The 17,742-nt window shown below is 41.4% G+C and overlaps 1 protein-coding gene across 2 annotated transcripts in view; it reads left to right on the top strand.

Moving 5' to 3' along the window:
* RGS22 (regulator of G protein signaling 22) overlaps nt 1–17,742 on the top strand; it is a 150,500-nt gene that overhangs the window by 72,552 nt on the left and 60,206 nt on the right. For both annotated transcript variants that reach the window (XM_082257561.1, XM_082257562.1), the window contains 2 exons: nt 8,693–8,887; nt 13,177–13,269. In XM_082257561.1, coding sequence (XP_082113687.1) covers nt 8,693–8,887; nt 13,177–13,269 — 288 coding nt within the window. The remainder of the gene's footprint in view (nt 1–8,692; nt 8,888–13,176; nt 13,270–17,742) is intronic.

The raw sequence follows: 17,742 nt of genomic DNA, 5'->3' as shown, positions 1-17,742 counted from the left end.
TGTGTTATTGGAATATAAAAAATTAAAGAAAAATGTAATTCTGTCAGATTCTGAGCCAGCATTCTTAAGGAAACAACTGAAACTCTTGCATCTGTTATTATATTAGAGTACTATTGCCTGTCCACCCACTTAGACTGTAAGTTGGCAAAGTAAGATTTAGGATTTGCAAAAGTAACCGCAATGTGCCACAAGTAGATGCTTTCGAAAAAAAAAAAAGAGTTGTTTATGTTGCAGAAATGTTATCATTAAAATAGAATTTGGGGTAAAAAACATTATTTAAAGGTTTGCATCGGCATGACAGAGTAATAACACAGATAAAAATAGTTAAACAATGAGGAATTTTGTGTACCATTATGAACATTACAAGCTATTTACACCAAGAAGGCAATAGAAGAAAAGGAAGTAAACATTCTCAATACTAGCAAACATAGAGGGTGAACAGGTTACAAATGGGCTCGTAAACTAAACAAATACTTTAGAGAGGGAATGGCTTCAGTTGTACACTTAAACTCAGTTAAATGCAACGTCTCATTCCGTTTTAGCTAGATGTCCTTTGGTCCAGGATAGACCTGATGGGGGAACATCAACAAAGGACGTATCTCAATCGATCACTCTGACAAGACTGATGCACTTGGGTTGCTTCTGATTCAGATTTCTACATACCCGATGTGTACTGTGACCAAGGATGGCACTCCTACTAGGTGAACATACACTCACCCACATACTAGGTTACTGAATGTCAATAATACATTCCTGTGTGTAGTCAAATGTTCCAGACTCCCATCCTGCCCAACAGTGCACTTTGGCTGTGTCCTCATTATCGCTGCCTTTGCAGGGTGTGCCTTGTGTGGTTAAGGCCTCCAATCTTGTTAGTGTAATACCAGGGCTAATAACTGACTTGTGATAAAGAAGGGGGGTATTTGGTGGCACAAGATAGTTTGTCTAGAGTAACAGGAATCAGGGCCGCTGATAGGGGGGGACCACCAGCCCTCTTGTAGGGGGCCCGAGCACACAGGAAGGGGTCCAGAGGTGCAGGGGGCTTTGCAATGTACAGGGAACAAGAGGTGTGTGACTGTGTAATGTAAACGGGGTCCAGAGGTGTGGGGGACTGTGTAATGTAAAGGAGGCCAGAGGTGCAGGGGCTGTGTAATGTAAAGAGAGCCAGAGGTACAGGGGCTGTGTAATATAAAGACAAGGACAGAGCGCAGACCTCCCCCCCAACATGGATGGTGTAAGCTGTGTCTGAGCAGAGGCCGGTGTCATGCCCAACTGGAGACTCTCCTCCTCTGGCCAGCCCCGACCGAGCTGTCCCAGCTCCCCCCAACCGCCCCTGCTAGCCAGGATGGGAAACCAGATTCGCCCGGGAGTAGAGAGTACCTGGAGTGGAGCTTCAGCCTGGAATAGGGGGTCAGGAGGAGGCCGGAAAAAGAGAGAGTGGGAGGGGGGCCGAGTCGCTGCACCATGGGCCTATGGTTTGTACTTGCCCCCTGGGCTGAAAGTTGCCAGTCAGCCCCTGGGCGGCACCCACACTGAAAGTTTTTAATGTCTGTTTATGTCTAGGGGGAACACTTACTTAACCACTTGCCGACCGCCGCACGACTATCTACGTCGGCGGTCAGCCCCTCACAGGCAAACTAACGTAGGGCTACGTTGCTTGCTTGTGAGGGTCTAGGGAGCGAGCGCGCGCCCCCCGGGGCGCGCTCCCGCTCCCGCGTGGTCACGGACCCCCCCGCGCGTGTGACCAGCGGACCCGATGTCCGCCGGTCACTCGGCGATCGGCGGGGGAGAGGGAGAATGTCAGGCAGCTTGTGTAAACAAACTGCCTGTCATTCTCCTCGCTGCAAAGACACTGATAAAACGGATCTGGTATGTAGATCCGTTGATCAGTGTCCTTACAGCTAGAGCCACAGCCAATCACAGTAGAAACCACGCCCCTAGGGACACACACAGCCCCTCCCTTCCAAATAAAGTTAACCCCTTCACTACCAGTGTATTTTTACAGTAACAGTGCATATATATAGCACTGATTACTGTAGAAATGTCACTGGTAACCCCAAAAGTGTCAAAAATGTCAGTCAAGGGTCCGATCTGTCCGCCGCAATGTCGCAGTACCGCAAAAAAAATCGCAGATCGCCGCCATTACGCGTTAAAAAAAAAAACAACAAAAATGACAAAAATCTTTCCCTTTGTTAGTAAACGCGATAACTTTTGCGCAAACCAATCAAAATACGCTTTTTGCGATTTTTTTTTACCAAACATAGGTAGCATAAAATAAATTGGCCGAAAATTTTTAAAAATTTTGATTTTTACATTTTTTTTTGGGGGAATTTCATATAAAAAAAATGTGAAAAATATTGCTATTTTTGCAAAATTGACGCTCTTTTTTTGTTTATAGCGCGTGATCAAAAAATCGCACAGGTGATCAAATACCACCAAAAGAAAGCTCTGTTTGTGGGAAAAAAAGGACGTCAAATTCGTTTAGGTACAGCGTCGCACGACCGCGCAATTGTGCGTTAAATTCACGCAGTGCCGAATCGCAAAATACCCCCTGGTCGGAATGGGGGTAAAATCTTCCGGGGCTTAAGTGGTTAACCGATGCTCTGCTCCTCGGCAGGCAGCAATCTTACATGCTCTTTCCATGGACTGTCTCAGGGCACCATCGCAGGGCTATGGACCCTGCATCAGTCTTACTGTTAGTACCTTAGACTGCTGCAGCATGAAGAAGAAGATCCTGTTAGGAAAAGTCTAGGAGTGTGGGGGAGCAGAGGATCGGGAATGTACAGGTCCCTCTCAAAAAATTAGCATATTGTGATAAAGTTCATTATTTTCTGTAATGTACTGATAAACATTAGACTTTCATATATTTTAGATTCATTACACACAACTGAAGTAGTGCAAGCCTTTTATTTTAATATTGATGATTTTGGCATACAGCTCATGAAAAACCAAAATTCCTATCTCAAAAAATTAGCATATTTCATCCGACCAATAAAAAAAAAGTGTTTTTTATACAAAAAAAGTCATCCTTCAAATAATTATGTTCAGTTATGCACTCAATACTTGGTCGGTAATCCTTTTGCAGAAATGACTGCTTCAATGCGGCGTGGCATGGAGGCAATCAGCCTGTGGCACTGCTGAGGTGTTATGGAGGCCCAGGATGCTTCGATAGCGGCCTTGAGCTCATCCAGAGTGTTGGGTCTTGCGTCTCTCAACTTTCTCTTCACAACATCCCACAGATTCTCTATGGGGTTCAGGTCAGGAGAGTTGGCAGGCCAATTGAGCGCAGTAATACCATGGTCAGTAAGCCATTTACCAGTGGTTTTGGCACTGTGAGCAGGTGCCAGGTCGTGCTGAAAAATGAAATCTTCATCTCCATAAAGCTTTTCATCAGATGGAAGCATGAAGTGCTCCAAAATCTCCTGATAGCTAGCTGCATTGACCCTGCCCTTGATAAAACACAGTGGACCAACACCAGCAGCTGACATGGCACCCCAGACCATCACTGACTGTGGGTACTTGACACTGGACTTCAGGCATTTTGTCATTTCCCTCTCCCCAGTCTTCCTCCAGACTCTGGCACCTTGATTTCCGAATGATATGCAAAATTTGCTTTCATCCGAAAAAAGTACTTTGGACCACTGAGCAACAGTCCAGTGCTGCTTCTCTGTAGCCCAGGTCAGGCGCTTCTGCCGCTGTTTCTGGTTCAAAAGTGGCTTGACCTGGAGAATGTGGCACCTGTAGCCCATTTCCTGCACACGCCTGTACATGGTGGCTCTAGATGTTTCTACTCCAGACTCAGTCCACTGCTTTCGCAGGTCCCCCAAGGTCTGGAATCGGTCCTTCTCCACAATCTTCCTCAGGGTCCGGTCACCTCTTCTCGTTGTGCAGCTTTTTCCTTCCCACAGACTTCCCACTGAGGTGCCTTGATACAGCACTCTGGGAACAGCCTATTCATTCAGAGATTTCTTTCTGTGTCTTACCCTCTTGCTTGAGGGTTTCAATGAAGGCCTTCTGGACAGCAGTCAGGTCGGCGGTCTTACCCATGATTGCGGTTTTGAGTAATGAACCAGGCTGGGAGTTTTTAAAAGCCTCAGGAATCTTTTGTAGGTGTTTAGAGTTAATTAGTTGATTCAGATGATTAGGTTAATAGCTTGTTTAGAGAACCTTTTCATGATATGCTAATTTTTTGAGATAGGAATTTTGGTTTTTCATGAGCTGTATGCCAAAATCATCAATATTAAAACAATAAAAGGCTTACACTACTTCAGTTGTGTGTAATGAATCTAAAATATATGAAAGTCTAATGTTTATCAGTACATTACAGAAAATAATGAACTTTATCACAATATGCTAATTTTTTGAGAGGGACCTGTAAATCTTCCCTACCCTTGCAGTGCTGGTGCAGACCCACTGCAAAGGAGAATTTTCAAGTTCCTTGGACTTTGGCTTTAAACAATAAAACATACTGGTAATATTTTTTCACTATAAAGAGTTTTTAAAAAAAAACTCCATTTGGGAATCTAAAGAGCACCAAGCTTTTGTGTTTTGGAGGCACCAGCTGTCAGCATTCTGCCAGTAGACCCTATGATATGAACGGGATACCTGGGCCTAAGAAGTGCATGCAAGATTTTGGTCAATGCAGCCAACACAATTCCCAACAAGGACAGAAGTCTGTATTGAGCAGATTGTTGGCAAGCTCTTGAACTTTGTTTGAAACTACTTCCTAAGCGCAACCTTTTGAAAACCGAATCGAGCCTTATATAAAATCCACGTCCTTGCTGCCTATGATCTTATGGTGGAGTCCTTCCACAGGAAGCATTTAAAATAAATGTAACATGGTCACATTTTATGCAATGTTCAGGTCAACACCGCATGACACAAGATATTTTTTTACTGGGCCAAAAACTTCATTACACTCTTACAGAGCTTGGGGAGTTCTCATTTTTGTTACAAAATAATTAAAATACTTATTTTGTACAACAAAACAAAACTTATTGTACTGTACATTTTTTCACATCTGACACTGCACAAGTAAGTCACTACTTGTGCATAAAAACATTGTTCTGTCCGTTAGGAATTGTATATCTGGAAATTAATAGTCAGGATAAAAGGTACTATAAAAATCAGCTAAAAAAGTAATATTCCTATGCCTCATTCACACGGACAATGAAATACTAGGGTCATCAGTTCCAATCCCAACCACGTGTGAGTAGGGCCTTCATTGGCTGCAACGCATTACTGTTTGGAACATGTGTAATCCTTGGACAAAATGAAGAGTAACTTAATTCATCCTCACCTGGTTGCCGACTTTATCTACATGGATCAACCACAATACTACCTGCCTGGAATTTGTATGTTTTCTCTGTGCCTGCCTGGGTTTCCTCCGGGTACTCCGGTTTCCTCCTATACTCAAAAGATATGTTAGTAGGTTAATTGGCTCCTGACTAAATTGGCTCTAGTGTGTGTATGTATGAATGTGAGTTAGGGCCCTTTCACACGGGCGCTCCGTATGTCCGCGATGCGGTCCGCTCCGTGTGAAAGAGCCCTAAGGGACCTTAGATTGTAAGCTCCTTGAGGGCAGGGACTAATGTGAATGTACAATAGCTATGTAAAGCATTGTGTAAATTGACAGCACTATAAAATTACCTGTAATAATAATATTAATACATACAATTATATGCATTTATTAAAATCATGTGTGCATTTATAATGATTTTAAATAGTAAAACGTGCACTGTGTATATACTTGCATTCAGGTGTATTCAATTTAATTGCGTTTTGAAAAAATAAAAATCTGTGCGTCTGGCGGTAGATTAGATATTCTTAATGCATCGAATGTGTCTAAACGCATGTAAATGCATAATAAAAAGGGAGTTTATATGCAAAGTTTGCATATAAATGCAATATAAACACTATACTTCCCACATCAATCTTGTTTTTAAATAAAACAAATGCAGCAAACCTGTGTGAATGAGGCCTTACTGTTAAAAATAAAACGCAGTTAATTCCCCATAACAGCCTCCGGGTGACAGCAGATCTCCACATGAAACACAGCGGAGATATTAGCATGATCTTCTACAGTGTGACCCATAAAATCAGTACAAGAATCCCACACAGACCCTGTGGCATCATACATGTATGAGAATGCTCACTGACAAATCAGGCCATCGCCCTGGATATTTACTTTCCATCTTTAAGCCTTTTGCAAATACAAGATGTGTTTTCTCTGGAACACAAGCAAGCATTAATCTGATCCCATACCAAAGCGGCTGCAAGCTAAATGATCTTAGCACAGTATCCGTGTTCACCTCTGGCACAACATGGTGTCAGTGACTGGTTTCTGTGAGGAAAGCAATTACAATGGCAATTGGATATTGCGGACCTCTCACTAGGCTCAGAACACAAGTCTGCTGAGCTTTGAGGTCTCTGGAAGTGTTTTGTGTTTCTCTGATTTTGTGACTTATGACACATTTCATGAGGTTTCTTGGCAGCTGTCATGTGGAAATTGTACATAAGATGCTGGAATGATCCCAGTAACTTGAATTGTGGTCACATGTTACCATCGCATTTGTATCACACATCTTATAAAACTCCTATTCTTAGGGTAGAGGTGAACGAGGAGCTCTTGCTTTACATCACCCTAATTATATTGTACCATGATAATTGTCATGATATCAGGTATTGGGTTGTAAAGGTAATCTATTTTTATGGGCCTCTTTAATAGAGAACTGTTAAAAGGTCAGAAACAGTGATACCCACTGCACAGCCTTAGTACCCCAAGGCTTTGTTGGGCACTAAATCTGGAACTGAAACTCTTTGAATAGGGAGCTCTGAGCTTTTTGGTTGATGACTACAAAAATATCGATCTGAGGCGGCAAGCCCTGCTAATTGCTTTATTTAAAGAGTCAGTGCATCCAAAACTGACATTTTAGTTTTTGTATGGGTCCAAGACCTATCATCAGATATATTTTTTTGTTAAAATGGTTGTAATCCCCTAAAATGAAAGATGAACAAAAAATGTTCCTCTATAGTGTGTACTTGTCTCTGTCTATAGCATTGTGTGCTTCCTTTATGCTCTCTCCTTCCTTCTGCTATCTGCATAAGTGTCAACTTCTCACGTACCTGACTGATGAGCCCGATAGTGCAGAGGAAGGCCTCCCTTACGTATCTGACTCGCGGCCCCTGGTAGAGCAGACAGGTGGCACGGGAGAGCAGAATGGTATGAGGGTCTGGCGGGTCAGCTGTTGGACGGGCAGCTCCAAGGTCCCAGATGTTTTAAAAGGAGACAACCAGCAGGTAGGAGGATCCCAACAGCAGGCAGGCAGAAGGACGGAACACCCAAATCCACACTCACTCTGGGGGCTCACAGGCAAACGGATCAGTTCACAGGCCAGGTCAACAACAGGCGGGCGGCGTGGAATCCAAAGGAGCATGCAGGTTCAAGGTCAGAGGGGAGCCGAGGTCAGGTGCAGGCAGAAAGCAAGGGAAGTCCAAAGTCAAGCCGGGTCGTACAGGAGATCAATCACAGAAGCAGGTAAACAGGAGCAGGGGTCACAGGAAGCTGCAGATCAGACAGCAGAGGCATAATGCTTCTGAGGAGTTTAAATAGAGCAGCCTGTTGCCAATCACTGCAATTAGTCTGCAGACTCTGCACTAAGTTAACCCCTTAGGTAGCAGACCCATGACAATAAGTCACTTTGGACAACTTTTGCCAACACAAGACAATCCTTGGAGGTGGCCCTGCCCCCCTCTCTGGCACACAGAAGGTGATTAAAACCTTAGCAATGCATGTTTTCCTATGAGACTGTCTAGGGTGTCCTTTCCCTCCACTCAGGTCTCAGATTACACACAGCTCTGTGCTGGGCAGTATGCGAAGACATACCCTTTGATCTGTGTACTTTGAATGGCCATGAAGAAGAGAAGGCTGCAGATAAATAGGTACGACTTATTATCAGTGTGTAATCACCTGAAGCTAGTCACTTCTGAGGGCTTATGTAAGGGTTTATTATCACTTTAATCACTGGGATATGCACTACAGGAGAGAGGGAAGTTTGAGGATTTGGGTAAATTTCAACCTCTTTCAATCAGTTTTCAGCTGATGAATAAGTAAAAAAAATAACCACCATAGATACTTTTACACTGTTCACAGAACCTTGTTGTTGGCAGTTTGCATTTTCTTTGGTAGTTTTGTTATTGAAAGCTGGTTGAAAGCAGTTCAAATTGCATGCAAATTGTGTGTGTCCATAATTACTCTTCAGAATTTGTCTATATGTAGGATACAGTGTATATAAGTATCTTTAGTTGCTTCATTATTTCCTAATGACCAAGCTACATCTAATGTATCACGTGTGACTTGTCCCTTCCACTGGTATCAACCCATCTAAAGCAGTGAATTTGCGGCTTGTGGGGATCATTAAATCCATCAAATTTTGCTTCTAATAAAACCTGTAGGACTTAGGTACTCAATGAAGCTCTTTGAAAAGTGGCATCTTTATGGTATTTGTTGTTCCACAATGACAGGAAAGAGCATTCATTTTTTAGATCTGAACTGAATTTTAGAACAAAATGATCATATGTGATGTGTCAGGATGCTGCTGTGCTCATGTATAACTTTCCCTAAAATTCATATCTTATACCTATATAAGCCTGAAATGATTTATCTGACCTGACCCCGTTTCTTTCTTCTTTCCAGTATATTTTTGGCACTTACCTGGCTCCTTCTGCTTCTATGGACATTGGCGTTAAACAGAACATAAGGAAAGAGATTTACCAGAAACTAGATCCTCCTTTTGAGGATTTATTTGATTCAGCTGAAGAATACATCCTCACGCTCCTGCTCTCTGCCTGGACACAAATGACAGAATCAGACAGACAAGCCTATGGCAAGGTGAGCTATCTGTCACTCACTTTAGAGCTATTTCTCAAAGGATAATATTTTTGTGTTCCCTAAACACCAAATAGAATCTTTGTCTCGTCGCCACTAAAATAGAACAATCTACCATATATGGGCAATACTAAAGATTTCCTTTTAGACAACTATTCTTCACACAGACTTTGCTTTTCTTCTTTATAGTGGAAGGGTAGACCAACAGTTAAAGTCCATTTCCAGCTTAAATATCTGTAAAAGCAGCTCTTGCTGCAATACTCACCCTATTTCCAGTGCTGTCCTGCACCAGGGCTGGTCTTCTTCCGGCTTCAACCACTCAGTGTCATTTTACCCAGTTTAAGCCTAAAACACCAAAGACTGGTGCCCTTGGGGTTATGGGATTAAGCCACCCTGAGCCTAAAGGAGAATGTCATAGAGAGTGGTGACATTAGGAAGCTTCTCTTTCTGCAGCGTTCAGGATATGGTCACTGCCAGATGAGGAAATGGATCCATGATGTCATTTAACTGGTCTGAAGACCCAGGGTAAAAAGGTGTGTATACAAAAAGATCTGAAAAATGAAATGGATGTGTTTTAGGAAATTTAAGATTGTAAACTTAGTTTAAATCCCTTTTTTAAACTGTCCTAATTGCCCAAAAATATATAATTATGTTCAAGCAACTTTCTAATCTGACTATCCTTTCTTGTCAGAGCACACAGAGTGCAGAGTCTGACCATATCTTTCAATACTGCCGTTAAAGCAATACAGCTAGGTTAACGAATGCCCCATCCTATGATTGGATAAGGAAGGAACAGTAACACAAGGATCAATGCTATCCTCTGATCAGACAGATATTTCTAGGTACGGTTTAGTATGGTAAAGCCTAATTGGCTTGCAATTGCTTGCCCCTCCTAGACTGAATCCTACTGTAATATAAGCCCAGGGTGCATAACAATTTAAGATCGTTGGGTTGAACAAGGACATTTTATATCTGCTTACACTTCTGTATAAGGCTAATGTAACCTATCAATACATGCTCAGGGTGTTTTGTTATTGTTTTTGTGATTTTAAAGTTTGAAAAGATAAACAGTAAAGATTTTTCTTGGTATATACTGAATGCTTCCAAGTTTGCACCCAAAATGTATCCTAAACACAGCCAAATAGGGCTCAGTGAAATCGCTCCTTGTAAATACCACTTGGCAAAGTACCTATCACTTCTCTCTATTCTGTTTGATCTGATCTTTGTCCATCTAGAAATTACATCTCTTCCATTTTGCTACCATAAGTAACCAGAGTTGTATAAAGTACTTGAAACCCATACTTGAGTAAAGGTACAAGTGCTCGATCAAAAAGTGACTTGAGTAGAAGTGGAAGTGCTCAATCAAAAAGTGACTTGAGTAGAAGTACTAAAGTATTCAACATTTTTTGTACTTAAGTATTGCGAGTAGTTTTTTAAAAAAAAATTTGCTACTCAAGTACTGAAAGTAAAAGTACCAGTGGTTTTGAAAAAAAAATTGCTACTCAAGTACTGAAAGTAAAAGTACAAGTACTGTGCTATGTAGAAAGAAGAAAGAAGTCAAAAGTTTGAACATCATATTGTTTTTAATTATTTCAAATGCAGCTTTTATTTATACATACAGTAGCATTTATTTTCGTATGCGCTGATAATACACATGTTTTGAGCTTCATGAAACCTGCCATCTACTGTTCTGGCAGTGGTAATTTTTATAATAGTAACGAGTAACTATGCAGCACAAAAAAAAAAAATCAGAGTAGAAGTATTGAAATCATCGAAAAAATGTAGTGAAGTAAAAGTGGAAGTAGGAGAAAAAAATTAGACTCTAGGAAAGTACAGATACCGCCTTTCGGTACTTAAGTACAGTAGTGAAGTAGTTCTACTTAGTTACTATACATCTCTGAGTAAAACCAAGCTTTAACACTAGTACTTGATCCCTGTGTATAGTACCACCAGGAAATCCTATCTGCCAAAACTGCCAAAAAGAGGATAGGGGCAGACCAGCCCATCATACCATTGATGGAGTAGTATCATCCTATCCTGTGGATGTCTAAAGTCCTCCAAGAATTCTTACTTTCATTACACCTTTATATCTGCCCCAGTCCGTACACCAGTCACATGTCAAAAATAAAATCTGTGTACCTCTCCAATACATGCAAATTTTATCTATTTCAAGAGTTCCTGTCTTTAGAGTTGGTGGCTGTATTAGTTTACTTTTTTTTTTTTTTAGGCTAAGAATATTTTTTTAGCAAATACAGAAAAATACCTGTTAATCTGCCAGAAACCCAATGTGCTCCTAATTTGAATTTACTACACTGAAATCCTAACGTTGTCAGCCCTGCCTGCTGGACTACAGAACTCTACCCAACTGCCAGCCCTACTCTGTCCTACCTACAAATGCACATTTAATGCATAATTTATTTCCCAACTAAACAATGCCTTGTCTTCCAAGAGCATATCCACAGTGTGTAGTTCTTTGGGTTGTGCCTACATCAGTAGGAACTAACCTCCCACCAGCTACCCTTGCAAGAATTTTACAAGCCTGGTGCTGATGTCACAGGAAGTAATAAAAGCTGTTCCTCATAACAAGGACAAGTTAAAAGAAAAAATAATGCTAGGAAATGATCTAGTGGGAGTGAGGGAGGTTACATAGTTACATAGTAGGTGAGGTTGAATAAAGACAATAGTCCATCTAGTTCAACCTGTGTAGGTGTGTGTGGCCGTAATCATCTCTCATACCCCTGAATGTTCTGATTCTTGATATGTACGTCTAAGAGTCTTTTGAAAGCCACCATACTTCCCGCAGAAACCACCTCTTGTGGTAGAGAATTCCACAATCTTGTAGCCCTAACAGTAAAGAACCCCCCACGTTGCCTGAGGTTAAACCGCTTCTCCTCTAATCGCATTGTATGCCCTCTAGTCCTTATGCAATCCTTCCGACTAAATATTTTCTATGCTGAGATCCCCATTGAGACATTTATAAATTGTCATGTCCCCTCTCAGGCGTCTCTTCTCCAGGGAGAATAAATCAAGGGATTGCAGACACTCTTCATAATTTAGGTCCTCCAATCCCCTAATTAGTTTAGTTGCCCTTCTCTGGACTCTCTCCAGCTCCAACACATCCCTCCTGAGGACCGGCGACCAGAACTGGACAGAATACTCCAGATGTGGTCGGACCAGAGTTTTATAAAGTGGAAGGATTATAGTTTTATCTCTGGAATACATCCCTTTCTTTATGCATGCTAATATTCTGCCGGCTTCGGCAGCTGCCGCTTGACATTGCATGCTAAACTACCTAAAAACATTTGGATTAGTAGATACTTCTATAAGGAGATCACCAGCACCTAAGGAATAGGCAATCCTTGAAAAGACCCTGTGGAGCGCATTGCGTTGCGCTCAAAGTATTTGGAAGATTGTCCAAGAGTGTAATAGAAGTAGACTTTTGGCTAAATATTTGTGTATTGTGAATAACCCCAAAAAAGGTAGAGGTGCTTTCAAATAGGAAGACTGAATATGGGTCCAATTAAGAAAGGAGGGGAGTAGAATGTTTTTTTTTTTAATTATGTAAACACACACCACATGTTGTATGGCAACTTTGCTGCTTCTTTAGGCAGGGTATATATAGAACAACTAGTAAAGGATGATTGCACATCTGCCTTGGAGGTTTCTGTTTTAACCATATCTAAAAAGTGGTACAAAACATACTGTGGGTTTTCACATATCTTTTTTTTTTTTTTCTTAAAAATAGCTATTCTCTACAGCCCACTTTCTTCACGGGAGCCATAATTATTTTTGCTGGTTTAAGAACAGTTCTGCTGTTTTTTTTTTAATCAATTATCAATAGCACAAAAACCTCAGTAACCCCTAAACCCCTATGTAACACCGTGGTTAACGGAATTATTGGATGAGTCCATTGCAGGCTGGGGGTTGTAAAAAACGTGTTATGACACTTGCAGAGAAAAGTAAAATGCTGTAAATAGCAAGAAAATGATAACATTTAAGTTTGACATAGGAGCCCTGGTACAGCAGTCAAAGAACTTTAGAATTTTTCTTTTATGAGCTGAAGGTACATGCTAGGTGGGCTCAAGTCACTGTCTGGAACTCTTCTGCCTTTTTATTGTGTTCCGAATTACCATTTGATCCAGTCAGCTGCTCTCCATCACATAACACAGTATTCACTGTAAAATCGCTGCTATCATTGAACAGCTGGTCTTTCCATTCCTCTATTAGCAGAACCTCCTTACTGCTGCAGAGGTTGGTAGCATATTCCTGACTTTGTTTTAATATTTTATTAGGTAGAGCTGGTTGAAGAATCTCGACAACTGGAGTCAGCTAACTATAGAAAGCTACAGGCTCTGCAACAGGAGAAGGCATCCCGGAAAGATGAGGTAAGAGACGATCTCTGTTCCATTATTCACAAGGCCTGTATGGAATATAACAGACAGTTAAAAAGAGATTGCTCTCCACATAGCCGACCACATAGCAATAAAGTCATGAAAGTGTTAAAAAAGAAAAAAAAGGAAAGAAACCCTGTCTGTAAAAGCAAAACGACTTTTTAGTTGTTCCAATACTGCTAATTGCCATTTACACCTGCAAGGGCGTGAATTTCTGTTCCTGTGTGTAGTTTTTCTTCATCCTAAGCACCTAATAGCTGTATCCAGAAGGCTGCAAGTTCAGTGTTCTCCTGAACTTCACTACATAAGACATAGCGGCCCATTCATAAAGTTGCAGTATGATCTGACTGTGACCATGTTCCTGCTTTTCTAATAAAACTTTCTTCTAAAAAAAAAAAACGTTCCCATAAAAGCACACCTCCTGCTGTGTGCTCTGCCTCCTTCAGGACTCTGAAGTCCCATTTATTCTAATGAATGGGGAAAAAAGTGTTCTTGGTTAAGCAAACCAAGTAATGTAGAAGACACCCTTGCGCCACTAACTCCTACCATGCGGGAGGCCTCAAGTTAGTTAGTGGCCGTGCTAAAGTGGATGACCTTGAAAATAGGTCCCGTCAAAATAACTTGTGCTTTGTGGGTTTTCCTGAAAAGCCTGAGGGAACCAATCCGGAGCAATTCTTACTTACCTAGCTGACAGGAACCCTGGGCCAAAATGTCATCCCTGCCTCCTTTGCCATCGAGTGGGCACACCGCACTCCTCCTCACCCTCCCCCTGTGGAAGTTTCACCACGACCCCTTATTGCTTGCTTTCTTAATTTTCAAGACAAAGTGGATATACTAAGCGCTACACGACTATGAGGTGAGTTACGCTACAACAGCCAGGTCATTCACATTTTTCCGGATTTCTCTGCTGAAGTACAAAAACAGCGCGCCTCTTTCCTCTCCGTTATAGCCAGGCTGCGAGCTCAAGAAATTCAATACTCCATCTTATATCTGGCAAAGCTTAAAGTTATTCATACAAGCAAGTCTCATTTTTTCATTTAGCCTTCTAATGTCTCCTCCTGGCTGGATGAAACCTTTGGTGTCTGACAACGCTCTCACAGACGCTGAATGCTGATGATCTTGCCACTACTAGCTCATGCGCTGTTTAAAATTTCTATCAGTTCCAGTTTTCCTGTGGGACAATTTTAACCCCCCAGTTGTTTTCCTACACCCATCTTGTTCATTTTCCTTACCTTGCACGAGGATGATCCTCTTACTGGATACACCGTTATCCCTTCTCTCATCACAATTCTGCTCATTCTCCCTATCTTGGGCACCGACCCACATGAGGAACCATGCTGCACTTTATCCTTGATTATCTCAGGACTGTTGCATTTCACACGATTTTTTCAAAAGAGGATGGCACCTGATGTTTTCGTCTTTCATCCCTGTTGCAACACTCTGCCTATATGTGATGTTTGCATCACAGGCTTTGTTGACTACGTTTTCCTGTTTGGAACATAAGCTCTCATTTGAAGATTCTCTTGTTGAATGTTAGGGGTCTGTTCTCACTCCGTAAACGGTCCCTAGGCTTCTCCTTCCTTAACAAATACAAATCTCACATAATTTGCCTGCAGGAGACCCATTTAGTGGCCCCTAAACACCTTGCATTGAAAAAGGCTTGAATAGCACACTCCTTCCACGCTTTTCACACCTCCTATTCTAGAGGAGTCTCCATATTATTGGCCAAATCCCTCTCAGCTGAGATTATCCAAGTCAAACTGACCTAGAGGGTCGCTTTGTCCTTCTATCAATACAGATTGGCCGATCCTTCTTAAATTTTGTTAACCTTTACATACCCCCACCCTCTTCCGTTAAAATTCTGACTAAGGTTGCTTTGTTCACCCTTGATCTCCGTAATGGCCCGGTAATGTACGTTGACGACTTTAATGCAGTAGTTGATCCTGCTTTAGACCATTTGCGGGGGGGAGGGGAAAATCTTTCAATCTCTCTTGGACTGGGTACAACATTCACAGATATGTGGAGATGGAGGCATCCAGATGTTGGACAGTTTACTTGCCACTCAGACTCCCTACGTAGGATAACCCTTATTGATATGGCTTTTGCTACCCCCTTTACCCTCCCTCTCATATCCAGTGCCACTATCCTGCCTCGTGGGATATATGGTCACGCACCGCTCATGATAGAGATGGATATCCTTCCCCCTCATTGTCCATCCCTGTGGTTAGATGATCAAACAGTCGTTGGTACATGCATGAAAGGCATAACAGATTACTGGACCCTTAATCTCCATACCCATAATTCTCATACAGAATGGGAGACATTTAAACCTTTAATTCGTAACACATACATGTCCATTACTGGGGTGCTTAGAAAGAATACTAAAGTCTGCACTGAGGAACTTGAATCTACCATGTTGAAAACAGAGGCTGAATATAATACTAATCCAACTCCCCATACAGATGCTATCTGGTTACAGGCCCGTAGAAGCTATGAACATCACGCTTTTGGACCTCACGCAGAAACACATGCTACATACTGCTCGAAGAATATTTGAAAAAGGTAATAAGGCAGGACAGCTGCTGGCCTGTCTGGCACGTCTGGGCTACTCTCCTACCTCAATCACAAGAATCCGTATCTCCCTAGATAACATTGTTTACACTTTTGACACCTGTAAAGCATTTGATAGCGTAGAGTGGCCCTACTTGTTTAAGGTCTTACAACTTTATGGGTTTGGTCCTCGGATGATTGCCTCGATACGGCTCCTATTCACTAATCCGGTTGCCAGAATTCTAATCAATACCTTAGTTTCTCCAACATTCTCCATCTCAAGGGGGACACGGGATGCCCCCTGTCTCCACTCCTTTTTGCATTGGCCATTGAACCATTAGCTGTCCATATCCGCTCTTCATTTAATATACAGGGCCTCATTATTGGCACTATAGAGGAGCGAGTTTCATTATATGCCAATGATACCCTCATATACCTGACTGACCCTACTGTGTCTTTGTGCTCCCTTCTACACGACATGTAGAGTTTTGGTGGATTCTCGGGTTTCCGGATCAACTGGTCCTAATCCAGTCTTTTTCACCTACATCCAGGGACGTAGCAGGTAGCACATCCGAGTTCCCAGATCCAAATGGTCCATTCATTCTGCTATTTGGGAGTGGTGGTACAGTTACCTTTGCACTCCTATGTGACTAATAATCTATGTCCTCTTATTGCCCAGTTACAACACATTACAAACCAGTGGATGAATATCCCATTAGCCCTCATGGCAGAGTCGATTTATTAAAAATTATTTTTCCCCCAAAACTCTTATATGTAATGGCTAATAATCCCTGTAAGATTCCCAAAACTTTTTATTGATTCTCTTTGCAGGAGTTTCCTTTGGAACCGACGTGCTCCAAAAATGTCCCTGGATATTTTGAAATTGCCCTCTCATTTAGCTAGCCTAGCTTTCCCAAATTTCTACCTTTACTATTTGGCATCTCAGGTAGTGGTAGTACATGACTGGCTACATCTCTCTCCACATAATGTCTGCACTACCACTGAAGCTGCTATAGCCTCCTCACTTGAGACTTTATACAATATCATATATCGTAGACAACCCCCAGTTGGTCCGGGAACAGCAATGCTACAAACTATGCTATCTCTTTTCACAAAAGTAGTGACCCATTTTTCCAAGGATACATGGGACTCCTCTCCTAACAACCCGCTTTGGAATAATCCTGTGCTGAATGAATTATTCATTTTTTTTTTTATATAAAATTTTATAGTTTTCAAGTTACACTTATACATATTATATTCTGTAATCCAGAACTAATATTTTAGACATAATACAAGATAGAAGAAAATAAAGAATACAAATGCCACATATAAAAACGTTAGCAAGTATAACAAATACCCCCCCCCCCTCCCCCTCCCATTTTTTATCTTTCCTTCTATTTGATCCTAATTTCTACTCCTTCCCCTTCCCCATCCTTTTTTACACACCTCCAACTTCCACATACCTTTCTTTATTTTTAAACTCTTTCCAATCTTTCCATATTGTCCAACATTTTTCTAATTTATTTTCGCCTCTATAATACAGCTCTTCCAAGTTATAGATGTTATCTACCTTCCTTACCCAATCTCTAACCGTTGGGCTTTCAGGTATATACCAAAACTTTGGAATTAGATATTTTGCAGTGTTTATTAAATGAGGTATCAGTGACCTTTTATATTGTTTTATTGTAAATTTGGTATTATGAACTAAGTAAGTTTCAGGGGTTTTAGGCATTTTATTTCCCGTTATTTCCTGGATGAGCTGTATTATTTCTTCCCAAAATGTATATATAATTGGACATTCTCACCATATGTGTAACATATTTCCCCTCATCCCACATCCCCTCCAACATAATGGTGATTTTTCAGGTTTAAGTTTATTTGCTTTACTAGGTGTAATATACCATCTTGATAAACTCT

Source organism: Pelophylax lessonae (genome assembly GCF_965119305.1).
Source record: "Pelophylax lessonae genome assembly, chromosome: 5".
NCBI classification, from domain to species: Eukaryota; Metazoa; Chordata; class Amphibia; order Anura; family Ranidae; genus Pelophylax; species Pelophylax lessonae.
The sequence above is the reverse complement of the archived record's forward strand: the minus strand, read 5'-3'. Positions and strand labels throughout refer to the sequence as shown.